A 21,887-nucleotide genomic window follows, 5' to 3' on the forward strand; every position below is an offset into this window, starting at 1 on the left:
TTCTGTCGCAATCGATCCAAAAATTGAACAGAACGTATCCTGTCCCGTAATTTGAGATTCGTTAAATAAAAGGAGAAATAGCAAAGTCAAAGTGGTTAGTTTTCTGAGAACCGTGACGCACCTCTCAAGGGTGGGTCGTAATGTGTCCTTTTCTATGATTTAATTGCTTTCCTCGCCCTTTTATGAACTGTTAAACTAACTAAATCTGATTGTTCGATTACACCTAATAAATATGATATTTTTGGGAAATTGGATTATCATGCTAGGTCCCTTAAAACAATCTAAATCAGATAATCGCGCTCGATCTAGTACTATATGTTGCATATTGTTAAAATCAACTCAGATTAGTTTAATAGTTAACACATGTCCCTTCAATTATTTATGCTGAGCTAGTAAGTATATCCTGCCTCTGGAGTTATCGAAGAGCGAGTACTCCTCTCGGTAGTTATAGTCCCCCGAACCCTCAATCTCTACCTTGCGGGTGTATGTTGAGAGATCCCCACACCAGGGATCACAAGAGAACCTACGACCGTCGTGGTCAAACATAATTGCACTCCCTTTATGTCACGATAACCGAGTTTTGTCAGTTTTTCTCATTGTCGTTAAAAACTGAATGGCGACTCCTATATTACTAGTCAATTGGGTGTAAACTCATAGGAAATCCAATTACACTTGATTTGACAAAAAGAAACGTCAAACCCACGAGGGATAAGGTCACGCATTAGTCTCGTGCTTTTTTCGACCCCCTCACACACTACATACAAGACATAAAAATGATTAGAAACGGTATATGTTAAATGATATAAACTAATCAAGTACATGCGAAGTAACATTCCCATGAAAAAACTACTATCAAGTACAATTGAATTTCTGACAACTTCTATGTAGACCCATGGATGACAACGCTTAGAACGGGGTTTGTACTGAAAATCGGTAAGAAACCACAAATCAACAAGATCATATAACACCACAAAATGGATAGACTTATTATGAAGACGCAAAAATAAAAGGCTACCCAGCCTAACAGAAAGAACAATAAACATTAGCAAGTAAAACATCAAGGCAAAACAACTACGTGAACAATGACATAGCAACTAACTAAGACAAAAAAAATGCATTTGTCATTATAACATTAAGTAATATACAAAGCATAGAGCCAGACTTCAAGGTCATCTCTTCATGAGATATAAAATGAATGGACCTTTATAAACGTTCATTGGCCAATGTAAAAATATCCACGATGAAGCACAGAAACCCAAAAACATAAAAAATCCATACAAAGCTATAAAAACGTCCCAGGAAATCCAGCTTGCATATCTGAATCTGAGCTTTACACAATACGAAAATAGTTGCACCCCATTTGCACATTTCCAAACCGCATATGTCCATGAACTATAGCTCTCTATTCAGATTTCAGACTCAAAAGTTGGAATCACTCCTTTTGCAAAAATTTCTATACATTTTTGTGCAACAATTACCATCACATTTCAGACTGGTAGATAAAATGTGGCATTCGCATATAAATTTAAAGAATCTGTGAGGGGTAATAGAAACAAAGAGATTAAAGTTAAATCACATTAAGGTTTGTGACATTTAGATATGAAGAAAAACATTAACATACAGCAACAAGACAGTTCTTTATTCTTAGCCTCCATTTAATGCCGGGATAACATCCCCCTTCATGTCTTATAGAACCCATCCTTCATTCAAAATAAGGCACGCAACTAGATTTTAGAACTTCACAAACTATGCTATAAATATTTTCTTAGATAAACCTCAGAACCTGGCGAGAAGAGAAAAAAAATATTACCTTTTCCTTGGTAATTTACTACTTCTATAAGAAACATTCAAAGCATAGACTATATAATGAATAATGATACATACTAAATAGAATACAAATCTCGGAAAGAGAATAGCAAAGAATTTCATATAACTTCTTGCAATAACTTGGAAAAGGGGATTCAATTTGTAGCAAGCAATTCAGCATCAGTAGGTAGTAAGGTGATTACTAGCATACCAGAGCATAAAATTATGTGCAAAGAAAATGAATCCAATACTAAGTAAGAGAAGAAAAAGAGCTTAACCATGAGTGGAAGCAATATCCTACAGTCTTAGTCAGCTCAAAAAGAAGTAAAACATATGTCAAGGGTACTAGACAAACAGAAGCTAAGGTAGCAAGCATTCCAACCTACAACGTGGTCAAGAATCAGAATTTTGTCAGTTTCATGAAAACATCATAGGAATATTAAGATGTAATTTATTCTAGTCCAAATGGATGTTACCACTTTACCAGAGCGTAGGCCTGAGGCTAGGCAACAACAGTATTTCCCGGTAAAGCTGAATTAATCAGTTCTGCAGCTGAACCCCAAAAGCATCAAAAAGCCATACAAAGCCATAAAAATGTTCCAGAAAATCCAGCCTGCATATCTGAATCTGAGCTTTACACAATACGAAAATATTTTCACCCCATTTGCACATTTCCAAACCGCATATGCCATGAACTTTAGCTTTGTGTTCAGATTTCAGACACAAAAGTTAGAATCACTCCTTTTACAAAATTTTCTACACAATTTTGTGCAACAATTACCATCACATTTCAGACTGGTAGATAAATGTGGCATTATGTTTTACTTACTAACAACAAACAAAAAAATGTACATGCGGGAGGAAGTGGACTGACCTTTTTAATTTCCCCGGACGAGTTCACATTAGGCCGACCTGGTCCTTGGCTCAGAATGCTTAACGATGCTTGGAACGACCTGGTCTTTCGATTTGACTCAAGTAGGACAAGCTGTCAGGAATTGATCCTGTTAGAAAATTAAGGGAGAAGTTCATTGTAAAAAGAGACGTCTCCAAAGCATAATTGAAGTAATATATCTCGTTTACTGAAGAAAAAAAGGTTGTATATCTTGTCATATCTATGAAATGGGATAATAGCTCGCATTAAATGAAATCAACAACCTCCAAAATCCAACGCGTAACATATCTACCTGGAAAGTAGAATGAACACTAAAGGAACTCTAAAATTAAAAGAGAAATGTTAGATTAACATTTTTTCAAAGCATGATTGACCAAATATTTGTCATTCGTTAACGGAAAATAGCCAAATATATATAACCTCTTTAGTCTTTACTAGAAAGAATACTATGGAGTACTAATCTACTATCATCACTTTATTAGAGAAGAAAACTTTACGTCTTCAACACATCGTACATCTCCAAAGATCAGAAGCCAGTACAGTTAGCTTTGAGAACCCAGGTAAAAGCCTTGCGTCTAGGCCTGTTATTGATGAAATATTTCTCATAACTACTATCATCAGCAAATCCAGGCAACATAGTGAGGCCTGGTTATTTCCAATTAGATTAGGTTTATTGAAGTACAATTCAAGAACTGATGACAAAAGTTCAAATGAAAGGAAAATAAATTCAGACAAGGACAAAAAATACAATGACTTACACAAGTTTAAATCAGGGTTTTTCATGTCAAAAGAAAGAAGCCTGATGACAAAAGTCAAGATTTTTGTTTGGTATTAGGGGCATTGAGGACTCTGGACACAAGATTGTTGATGAGATTACAACATTACTGTAAGTTCAAGGGAAGCGCAACAACTGATGGCAGCATTCTCAGACTATTAAAACTTATATCAAGCACTTCCAATTTTTCTAATATAGGAAATTGAGTCATCCCTGTCGACAAAAGAAGATTTTTCCAATTTTTAGGGATTGAAGAATGCGATTTTTCAACACCTATATCAATTGCTGGAAATGTAAGAAAGATAAAATAAAATTTGACAGCAATTCAAATCGAAAAATAAAAAACAAACTAACAGTGAATTATCAGCAAAATTCGATAGAGATTGATACAAAGTGCAATCAATTATTAAAAGTAAAATTGATACTCCAAAACAATTCATCAGAGAAATTCATATGGAAAATATTACGAAAGAGATTCGTATGGGGGAAACTTACCAGCGAAATTCAAGTAGAATCTTACAAGAGTGCAAAGGGTGAAAGAAGGATTTAGGGTTGCTGAATGTTGAGGAATCGGAGAGATGAAGGGTTGTTCTATGGAAATATCCTTCAAACCTTTTTTGTTTCGTCGGCGCCTCCCTATTCCATTTCAATACGACAATACCAGTTAAAAATTTGTGTTCATCCTTTTCAAAAATCACGCTAATGATGCATCCGATTATCGACTTTCTCTGCTCTGATCCTTAGCAGAGAAAATTCAAAAGAGATGCAATATAGGAATTGGAGAGTTGAAGATTGTGTGGGACTGTAGGAGACTGGGGAGGTTGGAGGAAGTAGTGGGGATTAACGGGTTTCATTTTCTTTCATCTGCGGATGCAGGTAAACGATAGGGAATCCAAAAGGCAAAAAAAGAAATCACAATCTTAATTATATTAAAAATAAAAATGATATTTTATTATAATATACACAAATTCTTATTTACAATGGGTGTACAATAAATATTGTACATCGGAGTAAAAGTTAACTCAAACTACTTAAAAGTTAAGCTTATATATGTAAAATTTATATACTTTTAGTGATAAAAAATTTCATTTTAATAAAATTTATTTCTTCAAAATCACTAATAATGTATAAAATTAATCATTTAACCCTTTAAAATGTTTATCTATCAATTTTTTTTAACTAATATAAAAGTTAACCAAAAGTAGGTTAAAGTTACAAAAAATTGAATAAAAGTTATCTTGGTGTACAATAAATTTATTGTACAACTTGTGCGCACAGGACCTTTTGTATAATATATGCTTAAGAAACTGGTTTTAAAAGATCTTCGGTTCCTTTGATTCTTTGTTAAATATAATATTATCTAAGAAACCATATATTTTAGGTATGAAGTTTCTTATATTTTTCCTACGAAACCACACTTCTAAGATAATTGGTTTCTTTATCTAAGAAACCTAATAAGTGACTTATGCGGTGCCCTAGAAATGGTTCCTTAGCCCATTTTTGTAGTAGTGTGTATTGTGACCACTTCGCTTTAATGTTAATTTAAGGGAACCTAAGGCCGGTTTGTCCAAGAAATTATCTTTGTTAAGCGTGGTGTAACTTTGCATTTTGTTGTATTTAGCATGTGAGGAGATGAAAGCGATAAACAAGTAAAGAAACATCACAATAAATAAAGGAATTATTGAAAGTGCGTACAAAACCACATCATCTCAAAGTGAGATGAGTAAAGAATGCGGAATTGAAATAGCAAATAATAAAGGTGCGAAATTTAAGTGCGATATTGAAAGACATTATTGAAATTGTGGTATTGAAGTGCATAATTGAAAAGATACGATATTGAAATTGAACTATTGTATTTGAGATCCGAACGTCAAACTACTACTTAATAATAAGTGCGTCCGACACGGAATCAAGTCTAAAAATCTCAACTTTAGGACAAGTTGCTCATCCAAAAGTGTCTTAGATTTTGGGCATAGAAATTGAACTTGAAATATTGAATCTTGAATATTGAACTTATGAGTTTTGAATCTCAAAGATTAGACCTTTTAATGTTAAAAAGGATTAATCTTTGATGTGCTCCATAACTTGAAATGATTCTAGTTTAAGGAAGTGATTACAAGCAACCTTAAACATCATAGAATCTTGAAAATGAAATTTGCACTTGAATATTGAAATGAGGAGTCTTGAATCTCAAATATTAGGCCTTTTAATGTTAAAAAGGTTTCATCTTTGATGTGCTCCATAACTTGAAATGATTCTAGTTTAAGGAAGTGATTACAAACAACCTTAAACATCATGGAATCTTGAAAATGAAACTTGCACTTGAATATTGAAAAGAGGAGTCTTGAATCTCAAAGATTAGACCTTTAAATGTTAAAAAGGCCTCACCGTTTATTTGCTCCATATCTTAAAAATGATTCTAGTTTAAGGAAGTGATTACAAACAACCTTAAACATCATGGAATCCAGAACTTTGTATTTGAAACATAGAAAGTGTTGATTTTGTAAAAATATGTGATTGTTGTAAGTGACACTTTTGAGAGCAAAAGTGTCAACTTTACTAATTATTTTAAAAGAAAATTGTAGAACACATAATAGATTAGGATTGGGATTCGGAATTACCTAGTTAGGATTAGGTTAGAATTCCTCTTGGAGCTCCCAATTGCTTGAACACTTGAGATTTGTATGAGAATTTGAAGTTTTTGTATTTGATTTTTGAGGGGGAATCTCAGAATTACGACATTCTGATTGTAATTTGGTGCCCTAAAATTCTTGGAAATCAGGGTTTAAATAGAAAATTAGATGGCTAAACGCCAAATGCCAGCTGCGCCTGGCGCCGCTGACGTGGCACAGGAAACGCCAAGGCAAGGACGATGATGTCGTCCTTGCATTTGGCTTTAGTGAGCGTACCTTTGTACGAAATGTACGAACTTTGGCACGTGGCTTTTGCTTAATGGGTAAGCCTTTGATTTTGCTACTAAAAACTAGCCGTTTCGGGTTTTTGAATTCGGTTTTACGGGATGAGTCCCGGCTTGCTCGGTTTTGTGGGTCGGCGCCCGAATTTGTATTGCTTAGTGTCATTTTGACTGGAAAAGATCTTGTAAAACCAATGGAGAGGTCCGTTGGGTGAGATTGTGTTTGTATTTTGAAATTGATTTTCGAAAATTGAATTTTGTACAGAGTTCCGTAATGGGAACGGTCTCGGGAATTGGACTTTGGATCTTGGACTTTGGAATATGTTTTAGCAATTAGGACTTCCGCACAGAGTTGTACCAACCACCTCGCAAGGATAATAGTATCGTCATCATCCCATAGGGGAGACACGATTTAGGTGTCTACAAAAGCCCCCACTTTGACTGAGCGTCCGGTTAGGAAAGCGTAAGTCAAAGTTTTCGACTAGGGACGGAGAACGGTCAAGATGATCTGCAATCAAGACCATTCTTTGTACGCCGGTACCTGCACAAGACAAGCGTTAGGAAAAAGGATAGAGTCTACCTCCGTGCGGTTGTGACAACTTTGATTTGTACTTGTACTACTTTTCCGCCTTTGGTTTAGAACGGAGCTTGGCATCGAAAATTTTGAATCTTGAATTTTTGAATTTTGAATTTTTGAAATTTGAATACCCGGAGTTGATCCGTTGGGGATATGCTCACTGGGGAGAAGAGCTTTTTATTGACTCTTAAAATCTTGAAATTTCGACTGACTTTCCTGGAGCTTGGGTCCATTTGGAGTCGAACACATGAACTCTTGTATTTTTCGGACTTTCCATTCTTGAAATACTTATCTGTTGATGTTTGGAAAACAGATATATATACCAGTAATTTCGGAAGGTAGTATGATTTGATGTTTGATGCTAGGTGCAGAAAATCGTAGCAGCAAAGAACGTGCAATCAGCACGGAGGACCGCGCGGAGAATATTCCACGCATGCAGAAGCGTGGCGCCCGGTGCAGGGTTCGGCGTTCGTCGCGGGGCTGGGCTATAAATGCCCCCTTGCCGTGCCTTTAGAAGAGCAACTACACTCATTTTTTTTCTTTTCTCTCTCAAAGGCGAATACTCTCCCCTTGATCTTGTTGTTCTTGCCTTGTCCATGTAAGTATTTCATGTTTTGTTTACGAAATAACCTCTAGGATTGCATTTAGTTTCGATTTTTATACTTTGAAACGCTTGTAGATATGATGCTTGTATGATAGTAGGCTCCTTGAATCTTGTAGGAGAAAATTGTTTGGTAGCCACTTGAACTTGAACTGTTGGAACTTGTAGAATTTCAAACTATTGGAACTTGTAGAATTTTGAATTTTTCCTTGAATTTCGTATTTGGTATTTGTAGATAGTGATCCCACTGGTGATCTTTTTGGGTCTTGTAGGAGAGTAGGCTAGGATGGCCTAGATGTTGTTGTAGAATTTTTGGAATATTGGCTTCGGCATGGATAGCCTAGGCATTGGAGTAGAACTTGTATACCTACTTCGGCATGGATAGCCTAGGAGTTGGTGTAGAACTTGTATTCCTGCTTCGGCATGGATAGCCTAGGCGTTGGTGTAGAACTTGTATTCCTGCTTCGGCATGGATAGCCTAGGCGTTGGGGTCGAATTCTCTTTTGAAGTAGAGGTCCCTGGCTAAACTTGTATGGCCATTGGGGATTTTTTGGACTTTGATCTTTGTATGGGCTAGTACAAGATAGCCCCCAGGCTTGAATGTTGATTTTTTTGTATTTCGAATGATTTAGCATGCCTCGTCATACCCATAGGAAGCTCGTCGAACGTTCGACAGTTCGAGCGGCTATGGAGGATGCTTTGGATAATGAGGCGGCGGCAACGGACGTGCCGGGGCCGGGCATGGTACCACGGAAAACACCTACCTTCGAGGGCACTGGCTGGCGGCCTTCGAATCTTGCATGTCGACAAGAGTTCCATCTGTCCCAGCAGCCACGCGTTGGCTTGGTGAGTTTTGTACTGTGTTTTGAACTTATCTCTTGATCTTGTACAGATCTTGAACTGATCCACCCATTTGTAGGCTGACGGGGAGCCGATGCGCATATTTTGGTCTTTGAGGGATCTTTGTACTATTTTCCCGACTGTCTATGACGACGAGGAGGCTCAAGCGATCTGTACGCAGACGGGTCTGGTTGATTTCTGGAATACTTTGGGAAGCGCCCAAGGGAGGACGGGCGTCAAATCTCGACTACAGGCCCTGCTGGAGCGGTGGTGGGATACCACCAACACTTTTCATATGATATGGGGGGAGATCACCATTACCCCTTTCGAGTTTGCCATGATCACAGGCCTCCCCTTTTCTGAGAGGGAGGTGACTTTCGATCCCAAATTGACATGGCATCCGGATGGTGTCAGTGATTTGATTGGCCCTGTTGTTGATTTGACTTCGGAGGACACCTATGCCCCTTTGACGGTGATTATGGCTGGGATCCGCAGGACGGACATATCTGCGGAGCAGAGGGTTAAGCTCTTCCTCCTGGCCCTTGTGAGTAGAGTGATGGCCCCGGGTAGGAGTAGTCGGGTGCTGGTTGGCTTCCTGGGGGCTTTGAGTGACTTGAGGGTTGTTTCAGACCTCAACTGGGGTGGTCTAGCGTACAACCACCTTTTGTATGAAATGAAGAACGCCTCTCGGACTGCACCGGAGAGCAAGGCGAGTGTTGCTGCTTTGTGGAGCGTGTTGGAGGTATTTGGGACTCCTTGTATTTTGTATCTTGTACTTGCATGTTTGTATCTTGAATTTTATACTCATAGGACTTGATTGATACTTTCGCTTGTTATTTTTTGAAGATCTGGGCGTACGAGCATTTTCTGACCTTGGCCCCAGCTCGCCCTGGGGTTGCAGCTTATCCGTATGCTGCCTCTTGGGTAGGAGCGGTGCGCAGTGATGTGTCTTTGGAGAACTTTCGCCGAGCTTTACGGGTTTGGCCTGTTGGACAGGTATGCCCTTGTACTGTTCTGGACCTTTGTATTTGTCGCACTTGTATACTTTCTGTTAGGTTATGATACATATGACAATTCATAAATCATGCGGAAACAACCATTAAGCCAGGAATACATATTATTTACACATAATCATTTAGCATAGTTTAGATGCATACTCTTTGTTGCGTGCCTTCCCTAGCTGCGCCCGAACTGAACAAGAACAAGTCTTTAGGACTCCAAGTTTCATCCCTCCGTAGATAGTCCACAGCACGTCCGGATCCGCCTTAAGATTGACCAACTAGAATCGCCCTTAAGGTACTATTATTTTCGGTACTTTTAGGCAAATGTGTGACTGAATTTTTCTCTCAAAAACTCACTTTGAATACTTGAAAACTCTTTGTAAATATGTGACCCTAGGCACCTATTTATAGAGTTATGGAAAAGGTTTTGGAATCCTATTAGGATACTAATTTATTTAATTATAATCCTACTAGGACTCTAATTAAATAAACTAAATCTTTTAGGATTAGATTTAATCATATGATGAATCCCGGTAGCCTTAGGATTCGAGTAACACACTTCGAGTAATACGCTAGCACCGTACGCAGGCCTTGCGGCCTACGCACAGCGCCAGCCCACTCGTCGCAGCCCCGCGCGCGCGCCCAAGCTTCCGCTGGGCCTGGCTTTTGCGCTGGGCCTGGTCGTATGCTTGGCGTGTGGTTGTTGCGCTTGGCTTGCTGGGCGATGGCCCGGCTTCGTGCTGGGCCTTCGTCTAGCAGGCCTCGTCCGATGCTAATTCGTACGATACGCTTCCGATTAAATTCTCGATTCCGGAATTCATTTCCGATACGAACATTATTTAATATTTCCGATTCCGGAATTAATTTCCATTTCGAACAAATATTTAATATTTCCGTTTCCGGAATTATTTTCCGATTCCGATAATATTTCCGATTCTGACAATATTTCCGTTTCCGGCAATAAATCCGATTCCGGCAATATTTCCATTTCCGATAATATTTTCCGATACGTACCATGTTTCCGTTTCCGGCAACATCTACGACTTGGATAATATTTATATTTCCGATACGATCCATATTTCCGTTTCCGGCAATATCACCGTTTCCGAAGTATTCATTTCTTGCCTGTGACGATCTCAGCTCCCACTGAAACCAAGATCCGTCGATTCCGAATATCCATAGATGGAGTATTTAATGCCATTAAATACTTGATCCGTTCACGTACTATTTGTGTGACCCTACGGGTTCAGTCAAGAGTAAGCTGTGGATTAATATCATTAATTCTACTTGAACTGAAGCGGCCTCTAGCTAGGCATTCAGCTCACTTGATCTCACTGAATTATTAACTTGTTAATTAATACTGAACCGCATTTATTAGACTTAACATAGAATGCATACTTGGACCAAGGGCATTATTTCCTTCAGTCTCCCACTTGTCCTTAGGGACAAGTGTGCATTTCCTAATTCCTTTGTCGCTCGATGCTTGCTCTTGAACATAAGGTAAGAGTTGTCATCCTTATTATGTCCAGAGGTGTTCCTCGGTTTCAGAGTTCAACTGATCAAATAAACAGATAATCATAGCCTATGATTCATCCGAGCACGGCCATGCATTTCACAGTTTCTAGCTCTGCGAGTGGCCTTGTACAACTTTTAAGCATCTCATCCCGATTTATGGGAGGACAATCCCAATCTTGCGATCTTGAGATTAGACTTCGTTTGATAGGTGATTACCTGAGCGTTGCCTTTATAGCTTCCTTTTACGGTGCGACGGTTGGTCAACGTCAAAGCAACCAGTTCTCAAACAAGTAATCTCAAATCACTCAGGTATTGAGGATTTAGTGTCTAATAATTTTAATGAAATTTACTTATGACAGATTTTCATCTCTTACATTAAAGTTTCATAGGTCTTGTCCGATACTAGTCTTCCCAAAGTAAGTATCTATGCAAATGATTATGACATTGCCATGTCCACATAGTTCAAGAAACAGAACTACTAGTCATCTTGCATTCTAATCGTCTAACGTTTTCTATGCGTCCAATTTTATAGAAAACTCCGACTAGGGACCATTTTCAACCTTTGACATTCAAGTTCACTTGATAGACATTTCTTAGTCACAGGACTGGTCCTGACAGTCTATCTTGAATATATCGTTAAATTGAAGGGACTCATCATTTAATACTAAACCAAGATTAAATGGAATATGAAAATACATTTTATATATGATAAATGTTCAACCCCATTGTTTTACAACCATGGGCCTCAAACCCATCTTTAAAACAGTTTATGGAATTCAAAGCTATGCTTGATTTCCAGTGCTACAACGTGAGTGTTGCTTCTCACTTGTTGCATAGGTTTAGTTATCACGCTTTGCCAATCTTAACATCCTTTTCATCGAATGTTCTTCGAGATATGATGATAAGAACTTTTGAGTATGTTTATTTTGTGATCTAGTCTTTCTTGCTACATTAGTGGTTCTACGCATTTTGCAATGAAGGACCATCAAGTTAGCAGACGTTTTTCTTGCTTCAAGAGTGGTTCTGCGCATTTTTCAATGAAGAACTATCAAGCCAGCAGATAGGTGATCTACCCAAGTTCAGTGAAGAACTTTAAACAACTCTGTTTTATTGCTTTTTAGGCAATAATTACTTTTACTTCAACTGTATAGGTTGATAATGATGCTTTGTTTGGATTTACCTATCCAAGAAGTTCATAGATATGTTGAAGACTCTCCAACTATATCTTAGAACATAGGAATTTTTATTTTAATTTCCCACACAACAACTCATGGTCTTCAATCCATGTTGCCATTTCAAAACACGATGCTCTATAGCTCGTCCTTATCAATGGTTAACTCCAAAGGGTCTTGCTTGATCCTTTGCCAGTGTTTATGCGTGTAGCATCAATATTTAGCATATCTTTATTTCCTTGAATCAAGAACTATTCCTATGTACCTTTTCAAGTACCATAAGTATTCTTGATCTCAATCTAGTTGATCTTCACTTAGATCAATAGAGATTGGTATATGTTCGTCATGCCTAAAGTCATACGATACGTTTTTGGCGATCCTCATATTATATCATACATGATAAATTCTTTTGCAGAATAATTCCCAATTGAATTCTATTCATGTAACTTTAGCTTATCTAGTTTCAGTAGATACTAAATTCAGCTAAATTCTTTGACATATAATATAGGTTAAGAATCTCATTTAGACTCTTTGATGTTTAACTTAGTAAATGCTTATACATAGTTCAAACATCCTTTACTTAGATTTATTCACATGGGTCGAATATCTCCAATGGAGACTTTCGTGTTTGATTTAGTAAATGCCATTTACTTAATCCAAAACAATATCATAAGATCTTTGTAAATAGATCTTAATACCCAGTATGTACTAAGTTTCGCCATGGTCCATCATTGATGAATAATCTCAAATCTAAGTCATTAGCATTTGAATGTTATTTTACAATAGAGAGATATGTGTGTGATACACATAGGACCAATTAAGTTTTACGTACTCCCACTAAACTTCTTATATATCTATAAGAATCATGTATATTTTATGAAACTAAAATGCTTATTAGCTTCACTAAAATACAGTTCCAATTCCCAATTGCTTGCTTAAATCTGTACTTAGATTTCATAAGTTAGCATTCCTTTTCAAGCATTTATTTGGATCCACAAATCCTATGACATGCCATGTACATAGTTTTCTTCCAACATTTGATTGAGGAATACGTTCTGTCATCCAATTGTCATATGTTCCAATATGCAATCATTGCTTGAGTTATAGACTTGAGCATTACGATTATGCATGAGGTTTCAACACAATCCATGCCATGAATTTGCTTGTAACCTTTAGCAACTAATCTAGCTTTGTGTGTGAACACAATTCCATGTTTGATGGTTTTTATCCTTAAAACAAACTTGCAACCAATAGGTGTGAAACTATTCTTGCAAATCAACAAAATTTCAATTTTGTCATCAAAACATTGGTTATGTTTTATGGCCTTTAACCATCTAAAACATTTGAGTCTATATATGGCCTCTAACCATTTTAGGGAATCTATATTTCATCATAGCTTTCTTACAAGTCACAAACTCATTAATTTATATGATAATAGTTTGACTGCAAGTTGTAGGTTTCTTCACTATTTAATAGAAGAATCTCATAGTTTCATTGACCTGATCTCTATGTTTCTTCACTATCTAATAGAAGAATCTCATAGTTTCAGTGACTTGAATTCTATGCCTACTTGGGTATAGAACATCAAACAATAGAATATCAATAGCCACTTGAAAGTCCTTTGAATATTCTGTTCTCCTTGAAGCACTTGTAAAGTCTTCTAAGAGATGTCTATTCTTTAAAGCCACTTGTAAAGTCCTTACAGAATAAGTTCGGATTTTCTGAAGCACTTCGAAAAGCCTCCGGAATGTCCGTTTATGTTTGTTGTTCGCCTCGAAGACTTTCAAGGTCTATTTTCTCCCACTTGTCATTTTGGAAACGAATCTCCAAAAGGACATTATTTCGAGCAAACAAACATTATGTTCTCAAAAATTCATGGTAGAAACAATACCCTTGTGTCTCATTTGAATAAATCATAATGAAACATATATCTATACTTGGGCCTTAGTTTGTCGAATGACAAACACTAAGCTCCCACTGAGTTTTGCAACTCTCTAGATATATTTTATGAAAGGTTATTTTGAAATTACTTTTCAATAGCTTTGACGAATTTGGTTTAGTTTGGTGGTAGTTGAGCATTTTGTTTTAGAAATTATAGGAAAAGTCTTTATGATTCATCATTGATCGAATCAAGTACTAATTGACTTCGATCATTCCAACGTAGATATGCCATATCTTATGGAGCTAGATTGTGAAATTACAACACACAATTATTGATGATCATATTTGGTCTCAAGTAATCATCAACATGATCTAACCTAGATCTTTATGATTTCTTGCCAAGTGGATTTTATACTTCTGAATCTTTGAACTAGTCAAACATATTCAACTTATATCACATTTGAGAAAATAAACCTATATTCACTGAAATCCATGTGAAATAATAAAGTCATAAAATCTTTCTTTAGCTTTGAAGTCTATTGTCTAGGCGTTCTAACAATAGTTCATATCTTTTGTTACTTTCAACAAGTAAGACTAGTCGTCTTAAATTGATCTAGAAATCAATGAACTTTCAAAAGTCCATCAAAATAGAGCTTTTGAATGTTAACTTGTCGATATGGTCTAAGCAACAATGCCAAAGATTAGTGGAACTCAAATCAAGGGGTTGATTTGAGCCTAGTAAAGTTCTTTAAAGAGTTATTTGTTTTAATCAAGCATATTGACTCAGCCTGTAATTGACCATTTCATTCAAATAAACAAACAAACATTGTTTTGGTTTTTCTTGAATGTGAGTCTTTCTGTGTTTGAAAACAGAAATTTAGGTATGTTGATTATGGAACAAAATAACCATTAAGTTCCAGCCTTTGAAAGGACTTAAAACAAACTAGATGACCCTACAACTAATGTAACATTGCCATGCTTCATTTCCCACTTGTAGGTCATTAGTGTATCCTAGCTTCCATTGTTTGAGTTATTACCGAAGTAAGAACCTCAAGCGGTATATGATACCAAGGAAGTTTGATTGCTAGGTCACTTCTCTTTAAACATAAACTTATAGGTAGAAACGGAATCGTAAATTCCTTTCATTTGTTCCTCGTTTTCCTATTTCTTGTACCCTTTCTTATAGTCTTAAGAATTGATTTCTTTAGTGTTGACTTTTATACTTTGTTAGACATGTCCAATGTCACCAACAAGGTTCTTTACCATTTTAATTTATGTTGAATATTAAGTTTCAACTAGATGATCTTACCAGAAGCTTCTAAAATTCTCTAAGCATCGATCTATTCAAATGTCTAGGGACTAGACTCATTCGAGAATTAAATGGACAAAGATATTAGGTTGTTAACCATTGGTAAAGCTGAGCGTATTAAACTCAATGCTTTATGATCTCAAAACTACAGTGTAATTTGAATTCACAAGCACCAATTGGTTTGCCATTCGATTTTGATATTCGAAAACAACCATAAAAGTCGATATAAGAAACGTACATTTTAAATTGCTCACTTTATCTCATTTCCGTGAATCGTTCTTGGATTCACTACCAATCGAGGAAATTTACTGTTACCTTTCTAAAAGGATTTACTGCAGTGCAAGATATTTAATTATAAACAATAATTAAAACATACATTGAAGCATGCAAAGTCTAAACATTTATCATGAGTAATAACTTGAAAATTAAAGCAATCATGCAATTTCAACAAGTTATTAGCATTTTATTCGAATTTATTGTTCCGGCAGGTGTGAATAAAATGATTCCAAGATCCTAAAATCATTGAAGAACTAAGCACAGTTTGTCGACTTAATCCTAAAACATCTTAGGTAAGCAAAAGCCTTTTGCTAATAGTCTAGAAACTATTCTTGGTTGATAGGTACGTCTAAGAACTTATTAGGTAACCTATCGATTTTGCCACGACATAAAAGGACTCCTTACTTATATCGTTGAGTTTCACCAAAACTAACATGTACTCACAATTATTTGTGTACCTTGCCCCTTTAGGACCAATAAGAAACACCTCGCTGAGCGAAAACTATTACTAGATTGATGTAAAGGATATCCAAGCAAGTGTATATTTTGGCATGGCACCTTTTAACTCAATTTTTAAGTTTGGAACTTAAGGCTCTTACTATGTTGGTTAGATTTTAAGTGAACTAAAATCCTTAATCATGCAACATAATCAAGCCACAATCTCATGCATAATTAAGACATATTTAAAGCAATAAATAACTTAAACCATGCATAAGATAAATGTGATCTAGTATGGCCCGACTTCATCTTGAAGCTTTAACTTCAAAGTCCGTCTTGAAAATCTCCGTGGGAGGCACCATTTTCTTCAAATAGGATAAGCTATAATTAAAACTAATTACAACTATTTGATGGTACGCAGACCATATTTGAATTGAAAAACAACTTTGGTACTTTAGACCAATTACATTCAAATTAATAGTACGCAGACCATATTTTCTATCCTATTTGGGTCATACTAATCACTTCATAACCTGCAAAATAGTACATATACAATATATACCATTCACCCATTCATTATCATGAATGGCCCACATAGCTGGTTAGTAAAACACATTATGCATCACATAAACATTTGCAGCAATTAATCAAGGGCACCAATAATCTACAAATTATTCAGTCCTTATTAATTCTAATCAAGTTGTTTTAACCTTAAGGATTTGTAGACCTAATCAAGAGTTTATGACTAAAAGGGCTCCCACTTAAACCAATAAATTCATATGCTTTACTAATTTTAAACATAAAAATGTATTTCTAGTCTAACCGGAAACATACAAATTTAATTAAAATTTAAAGCTCATATAAATTTATAATTGAATCCATAAAGTTTAATTTAATTTCAGTCGTATTTAAATTAATTCATGATTTTAATTTTAGTAAAATAATTAGAATAAATAAAATTTATTATAATTACAATATTCAAAATTAAAATCCAAGAAAATAATTTAAATTATTAATTTTAAAATTAATTAAAATTACGTAAACTGAAAATTTCAAATTAAAATTTCGAAACGATCTAATCGCAACGCAAACACCCTACGCAACGTACGCCCATGGGCCACACGCACACAGCCATCGCTGGCCATGTGCGCGCAGCCCATGCGCTGCGTCGCATCGCTGCTGCTGCTATCCTTCGCAAGCCATCGCGCGAGCTGGTGCTCGCTGCGCGCGCGCCAGCGCTCGATGCACGCGAGCCATTGCTCGCTGCGTTCGCTCGCCAGCGCTCGCTTGATGCGAGCCAGCGCGCGCTCGCCAGCGCTCGCTGTGCGCGCTCGTCACCGCTCGCTTGATGCGAGCCAGCGCTCGCTGCGCGAGGCATCGACGCTGGGCGCAGCACTCGTGGCACGCGAGCTTGCGCTCGCTGCGCGCGAGGCTGCGAGCGCTTGCGCGAGGCAGTGCGCGTTGTGGCGCAGCTCGCTTGCTGCCCACACGCGACTGTTGTGCCTTGCATTCGCCCATGCCCATTCGTCCATTGCTCATAGCCAACGACACAAGGCAGGGCTGCTGCCTTGTGCTCGTGCACCATGGCCTTGCTCATTGCATTCGTGCCGCATGGGCGACGAGCTCCCTTGCTCGTCGTCACATGCCCGCACTATACAACACCCCTTAAGGGTAACACGTAGCGTCCATTGCTTTGTGCGTGCAAGTTATATGAACGAATCGCATAAAATTTAAAAAATTTATATTTAAAATTAATGACAAATTAATAAATAATATTAATTTCATAATTTTAGGGCGAAAAATCGAAAATTTATTATTCAATTGATTTCCGATTAACATGGATTCAAGTCTAGGTCATAAAAGTTTAAAATTTATCATAAATTTACAATTTTTATGGTGGTTTTTAATCATAGGTATCTAATTAAATTATAATTAATTATGAAAATCAAATTAATTCTAAATTATTCTAATTTTCAACAAATTAATCATAATTACAAATTAGATTGCATAATTAACAAGGCTAGGCATTCAAACTTGTTAAACATATACAGTAGGTCAATAAAAAATTCAAGATTTATCAACAAGAATCGCAAATATTTAATTTAACATCTTAAATTTACGAAATTTTGCATTCGAAAAACTAAAACCTTCGAAAAGTCATAGTTAGGCTTCGAATTTGAGAATTCTGGGTTCGGCAGAAATATACTATTTTTGTCAAAATTTTAGAATGACTTTTACATGCGGAATTGACACAAAAATCACTCGATTTGGATGAGTAACGAAGAAACTGCCGAAAAACTGCGTACGTATAATTAAATAAACGCAATTTGCAATTAATTAACAATTACGAAAATTAATCTCCCCTTTTAATTCTTGCAAATTTGTAATATTTAACCATGTTCATGCAATTTAGATTATGAAAATAATAAGAGGCTCGTGATACCACTGTTAGGTTATGATACATATGACAATTCATAAATCATGCGGAAACAACCATTAAGCCAGGAATACATATTATTTACACATAATCATTTAGCATAGTTTAGATGCATACTCTTTGTTGCGTGCCTTCCCTAGCTGCGCCCAAACCGAACAAGAACAAGTCTTTAGGACTCCAAGTGTCGTCCCTCCGTAGATAGTCCACAGCACGTCCGGATCCGCCTTAAGATTGACCAACTAGAATCGCCCTTAAGGTACTATTATTTTCGGCACTTTTAGGCAAATGTGTGACTGAATTTTTCTCTCAAAAACTCACTTTGAATACTTGAAAACTCTTTGTAAATATGTGACCTTAGGCACCTATTTATAGAGTTATGGAAAAGGTTTTGGAATCCTATTAGGATACTAATTTATTTAATTATAATCCTACTAGGACTCTAATTAAATAAACTAAATCTTTTAGGATTAGATTTAATCATATGATGAATCCCGGTAGCCTTAGGATTCGAGTAACACACTTCGAGTAATACGCTAGCACCGTACGCAGGCCTTGCGGCCTACGCACAGCGCCAGCCCACTCGTCGCAGCCCCGCGCGCGCGCCCAAGCTTCTGCTGGGCCTGGCTTTTGCGCTGGGCCTGGCTTTTGCGCTGGGCCTGGTCGTATGCTTGGCGTGTGGTTGTTGCGCTTGGCTTGCTGGGCGATGGCCCGGCTTCGTGCTGGGCCTTCGTCTGGCAGGCCTCGTCCGATGCTAATTCGTACGATACGCTTCCGATTAAATTCTCGATTCCGGAATTCATTTCCGATACGAACAATATTTAATATTTCCGATTCCGGAATTAATTTCCGTTTCGAACAAATATTTAATATTTCCGTTTCCGGAATTATTTTCCGATTCCGATAATATTTCCGATTCTGACAATATTTCCGTTTCCGGCAATATTTCCGATTCCGGCAATATTTCCATTTCCGATAATATTTTCCGATACGTACCATGTTTCCGTTTCCGGCAACATCTACGACTTGGATAATATTTATATTTCCGATACGATCCATATTTCTGTTTCCGGCAATATCATCGTTTCCGGAGTATTCATTTCTTGCCTGTGACGATCTCAGCTCCCACTGAAACCAAGATCCGTCGATTCCGAATATCCATAGATGGAGTATTTAATGCCATTAAATACTTGATCTGTTCACGTACTATTTGTGTGACCCTACGGGTTCAGTCAAGAGTAAGCTGTGGATTAATATCATTAATTCCACTTGAACTGAAGCGGCCTCTAGCTAGGCATTCAGCTCACTTGATCTCACTGAATTATTAACTTGTTAATTAATACTGAACCGCATTTATTAGACTTAACATAGAATGCATACTTGGACTAAGGGCATTATTTCCTTCACTTTCCTGAGCTGTCTGTTTTGTAGGTGGTTTGGTGTCCTTTTGATGGTGCGCCTACACCTGATTCGTCCATGCGGGCCTACTTCTTGTCTGGGTGGTGGGTCTTGCTCCCGGGGGTGTATCGTCACATGTGGTATCTGGGGGAGCGAGTGTCTCTTCAACATAGTACGAGAGGCAGGCTCGTCCCTAAGAACCCTCCAGAGACCATGTTGGCGAAGATTGAAGATGTTGCCCAGCTCTATTCAGATGCCATGGAGGCTGGGGACGAGTCCATTTGTCTCCCTTGGAGAATTTTATAGATAGGAGAGGCAGTCATGATGGCCTTTTGGCGAGGCTCGCTCCACCTGTACGCTTTGTGCTGCCGGTGAGCTTTTGAATTTGAATCTTGTATTCTTTTATTCTCGTATTCTTGTATTCTTGTATTCTCTGATCATTGTTTGAGTGTTTGTAGGAGGACTATATCGACCCGGAGGATGTTCCCTATGCTGACAGGGTATCTGCCATGTTGACTCGGACGGAGAGCGGGTGGAGGTTACCGTTCCGGTGGCTTCTCCTCCACATCGGAGGGCGTACGATGCAGTACCGGAGCATTATGCAGCTGTAAGTACCGTTGTATTTTCTTGAAATTGATTGTAATCTTGTATCTGGAAATTAACTTTGAATCTTGTATGCAGACGCCTCGGGTGAGGGTGTATCGTTGGATGCTTGTGATTGACTCCCTAAAGAGGCACTGCGCCAATCTAACCAAGAAGCTTACTGGCCGGGATAGAGAGGAGCCTTCTGTGACTGTGAGATTTTGTATTCATGAAGCTTGTACATGGATGTTTGATTCTTGAATATTGAATTTTGTATAGGAGCGTCGTCGAGGTCGCGGAGATTCTATGGACAAGGGGTCCCCAGTGGATACTTCGAGAGAGCAGGCCGGGCAAAGCTTAGGTTAGGGCCTGGGTCCTAGTACTGGTACTCGTCAGAGGCATTCTGATGTTGATAGGGGAGTTGTTCCCTTTACACATGCTAAGCCTACCAGGCATTCTGTTGGAGGTATGGGCAGTCAGATGCCTTTTACACCTCCCCCTAGTACTTATTTCGGAGCGAGTAGCTCCCAGCCTTGGAGTGCAGGATCTTGGGCTTACTGGTATGATGTGGACCGGATGCGCCAAGTCCGTGATTTCGAGATGCAGCGTCAATTAATGGTGATTCCGCAGTCTTATCAGTACCCTTCCTATCAGCAGAGAAATCATCCGCCTCCCGGTACCCCTCGTATTTTGGAGCAGGAGCCTGTTACCCCTGGGATGGGGCTAGAACGGGATGTGGAGCGTTATATGAGCCGAAACAGGAACAAGGAGCCTGTGATTGACATTGCGGCTGATGATGATTCTGATTGATCCTGCATGGTAGCGAGTTCCAGCTTGGCTCGGCTGGACTTTTGTATGAGGATTTTTGTATGGATTTTTGTTGCTTGTACTTGGAGTGTATGTACTTGGATTTTGAAAAGTTTGGAATTTTTGGATTTTGTATGATCGGAAACTTGGATTTTGTATGGTTTGAATTTTGTATGTGTCTTTGCAGGGTTTGAATTTCGTACGCGTTGTGTGTGCTTTAGAAATTTGTAGCTATATGTATGCATGCAAAATTGAAAAAATTTGCCCATTTTTTCGGGTGTACATACCCACTATAAGCCCCCACTTTGACTGAGGTTTTTTGGTTACAAAAAGCGCAAGTCAAAGTATATTCAACTCTTTCTTATGCAAATGCAAATTCAAGAAAAAAATTGCCCATTTTTTCGGGTGTACATACCCACTATAAGCAAAAATTTGCCCATTTTTTCGGGTGTACATACCCACTATAAGCCCCCACTTCGACTGAGGTTTTTTGGTTAGAAAAATCGCAAGTCAAAGTATATTCAACTCTTGCTCATGCATATGCAGACTCGACTTAGGACGTCGATCTAGAACTAGAATGCTTGAATTTTGAACAGATTGACCCGAAATCGACCCGAAGTGCTGATTCGGACTGCTTGAATTTGCGCGACTTGCGGCTTTTTGAATCTT

General features: G+C 37.8%; 1 protein-coding gene and 1 long non-coding RNA gene across 7 annotated transcripts; one reads left to right on the forward strand and one right to left on the reverse strand.

Annotated features, from left to right (window-relative positions):
• Positions 1 to 257: 257 nt before the first annotated feature.
• LOC110784669 (uncharacterized) lies at positions 258 to 4,739 on the reverse strand. Of its 6 annotated transcripts, none has more exons than XR_008919917.1 (4): positions 3,969 to 4,360; positions 2,291 to 2,807; positions 2,085 to 2,188; positions 258 to 754 (listed from the first exon to the last, which is right to left on the reverse strand). It is a non-coding gene; the product is annotated as an uncharacterized lncRNA (long non-coding RNA). The 6 variants fall into 6 exon arrangements; XR_008919919.1 differs by lacking the exon at positions 258 to 754 and adding an exon at positions 775 to 923; XR_008919915.1 differs by having other exon boundaries at positions 260 to 754; positions 2,085 to 2,807.
• A 3,087-nt stretch (positions 4,740 to 7,826) lies between these two features.
• On the forward strand, positions 7,827 to 21,345 carry LOC130459343 (protein MAINTENANCE OF MERISTEMS). The gene is made up of 5 exons (XM_056826661.1): positions 7,827 to 9,147; positions 9,252 to 9,401; positions 19,863 to 20,200; positions 20,288 to 20,436; positions 20,511 to 21,345. Exons 1-3 carry the CDS (start codon positions 8,500 to 8,502, stop codon positions 20,133 to 20,135), a joined length of 1,071 nt encoding a protein of 356 aa, XP_056682639.1. The 5' UTR covers positions 7,827 to 8,499; the 3' UTR covers positions 20,136 to 20,200; positions 20,288 to 20,436; positions 20,511 to 21,345.
• The last annotated feature ends 542 nt before the right edge of the window (positions 21,346 to 21,887 follow it).

The sequence above is a fragment of the Spinacia oleracea genome, chromosome 4, assembly GCF_020520425.1.
Source record: "Spinacia oleracea cultivar Varoflay chromosome 4, BTI_SOV_V1, whole genome shotgun sequence".
Classification (NCBI taxonomy): Eukaryota; Viridiplantae; Streptophyta; class Magnoliopsida; order Caryophyllales; family Amaranthaceae; genus Spinacia; species Spinacia oleracea.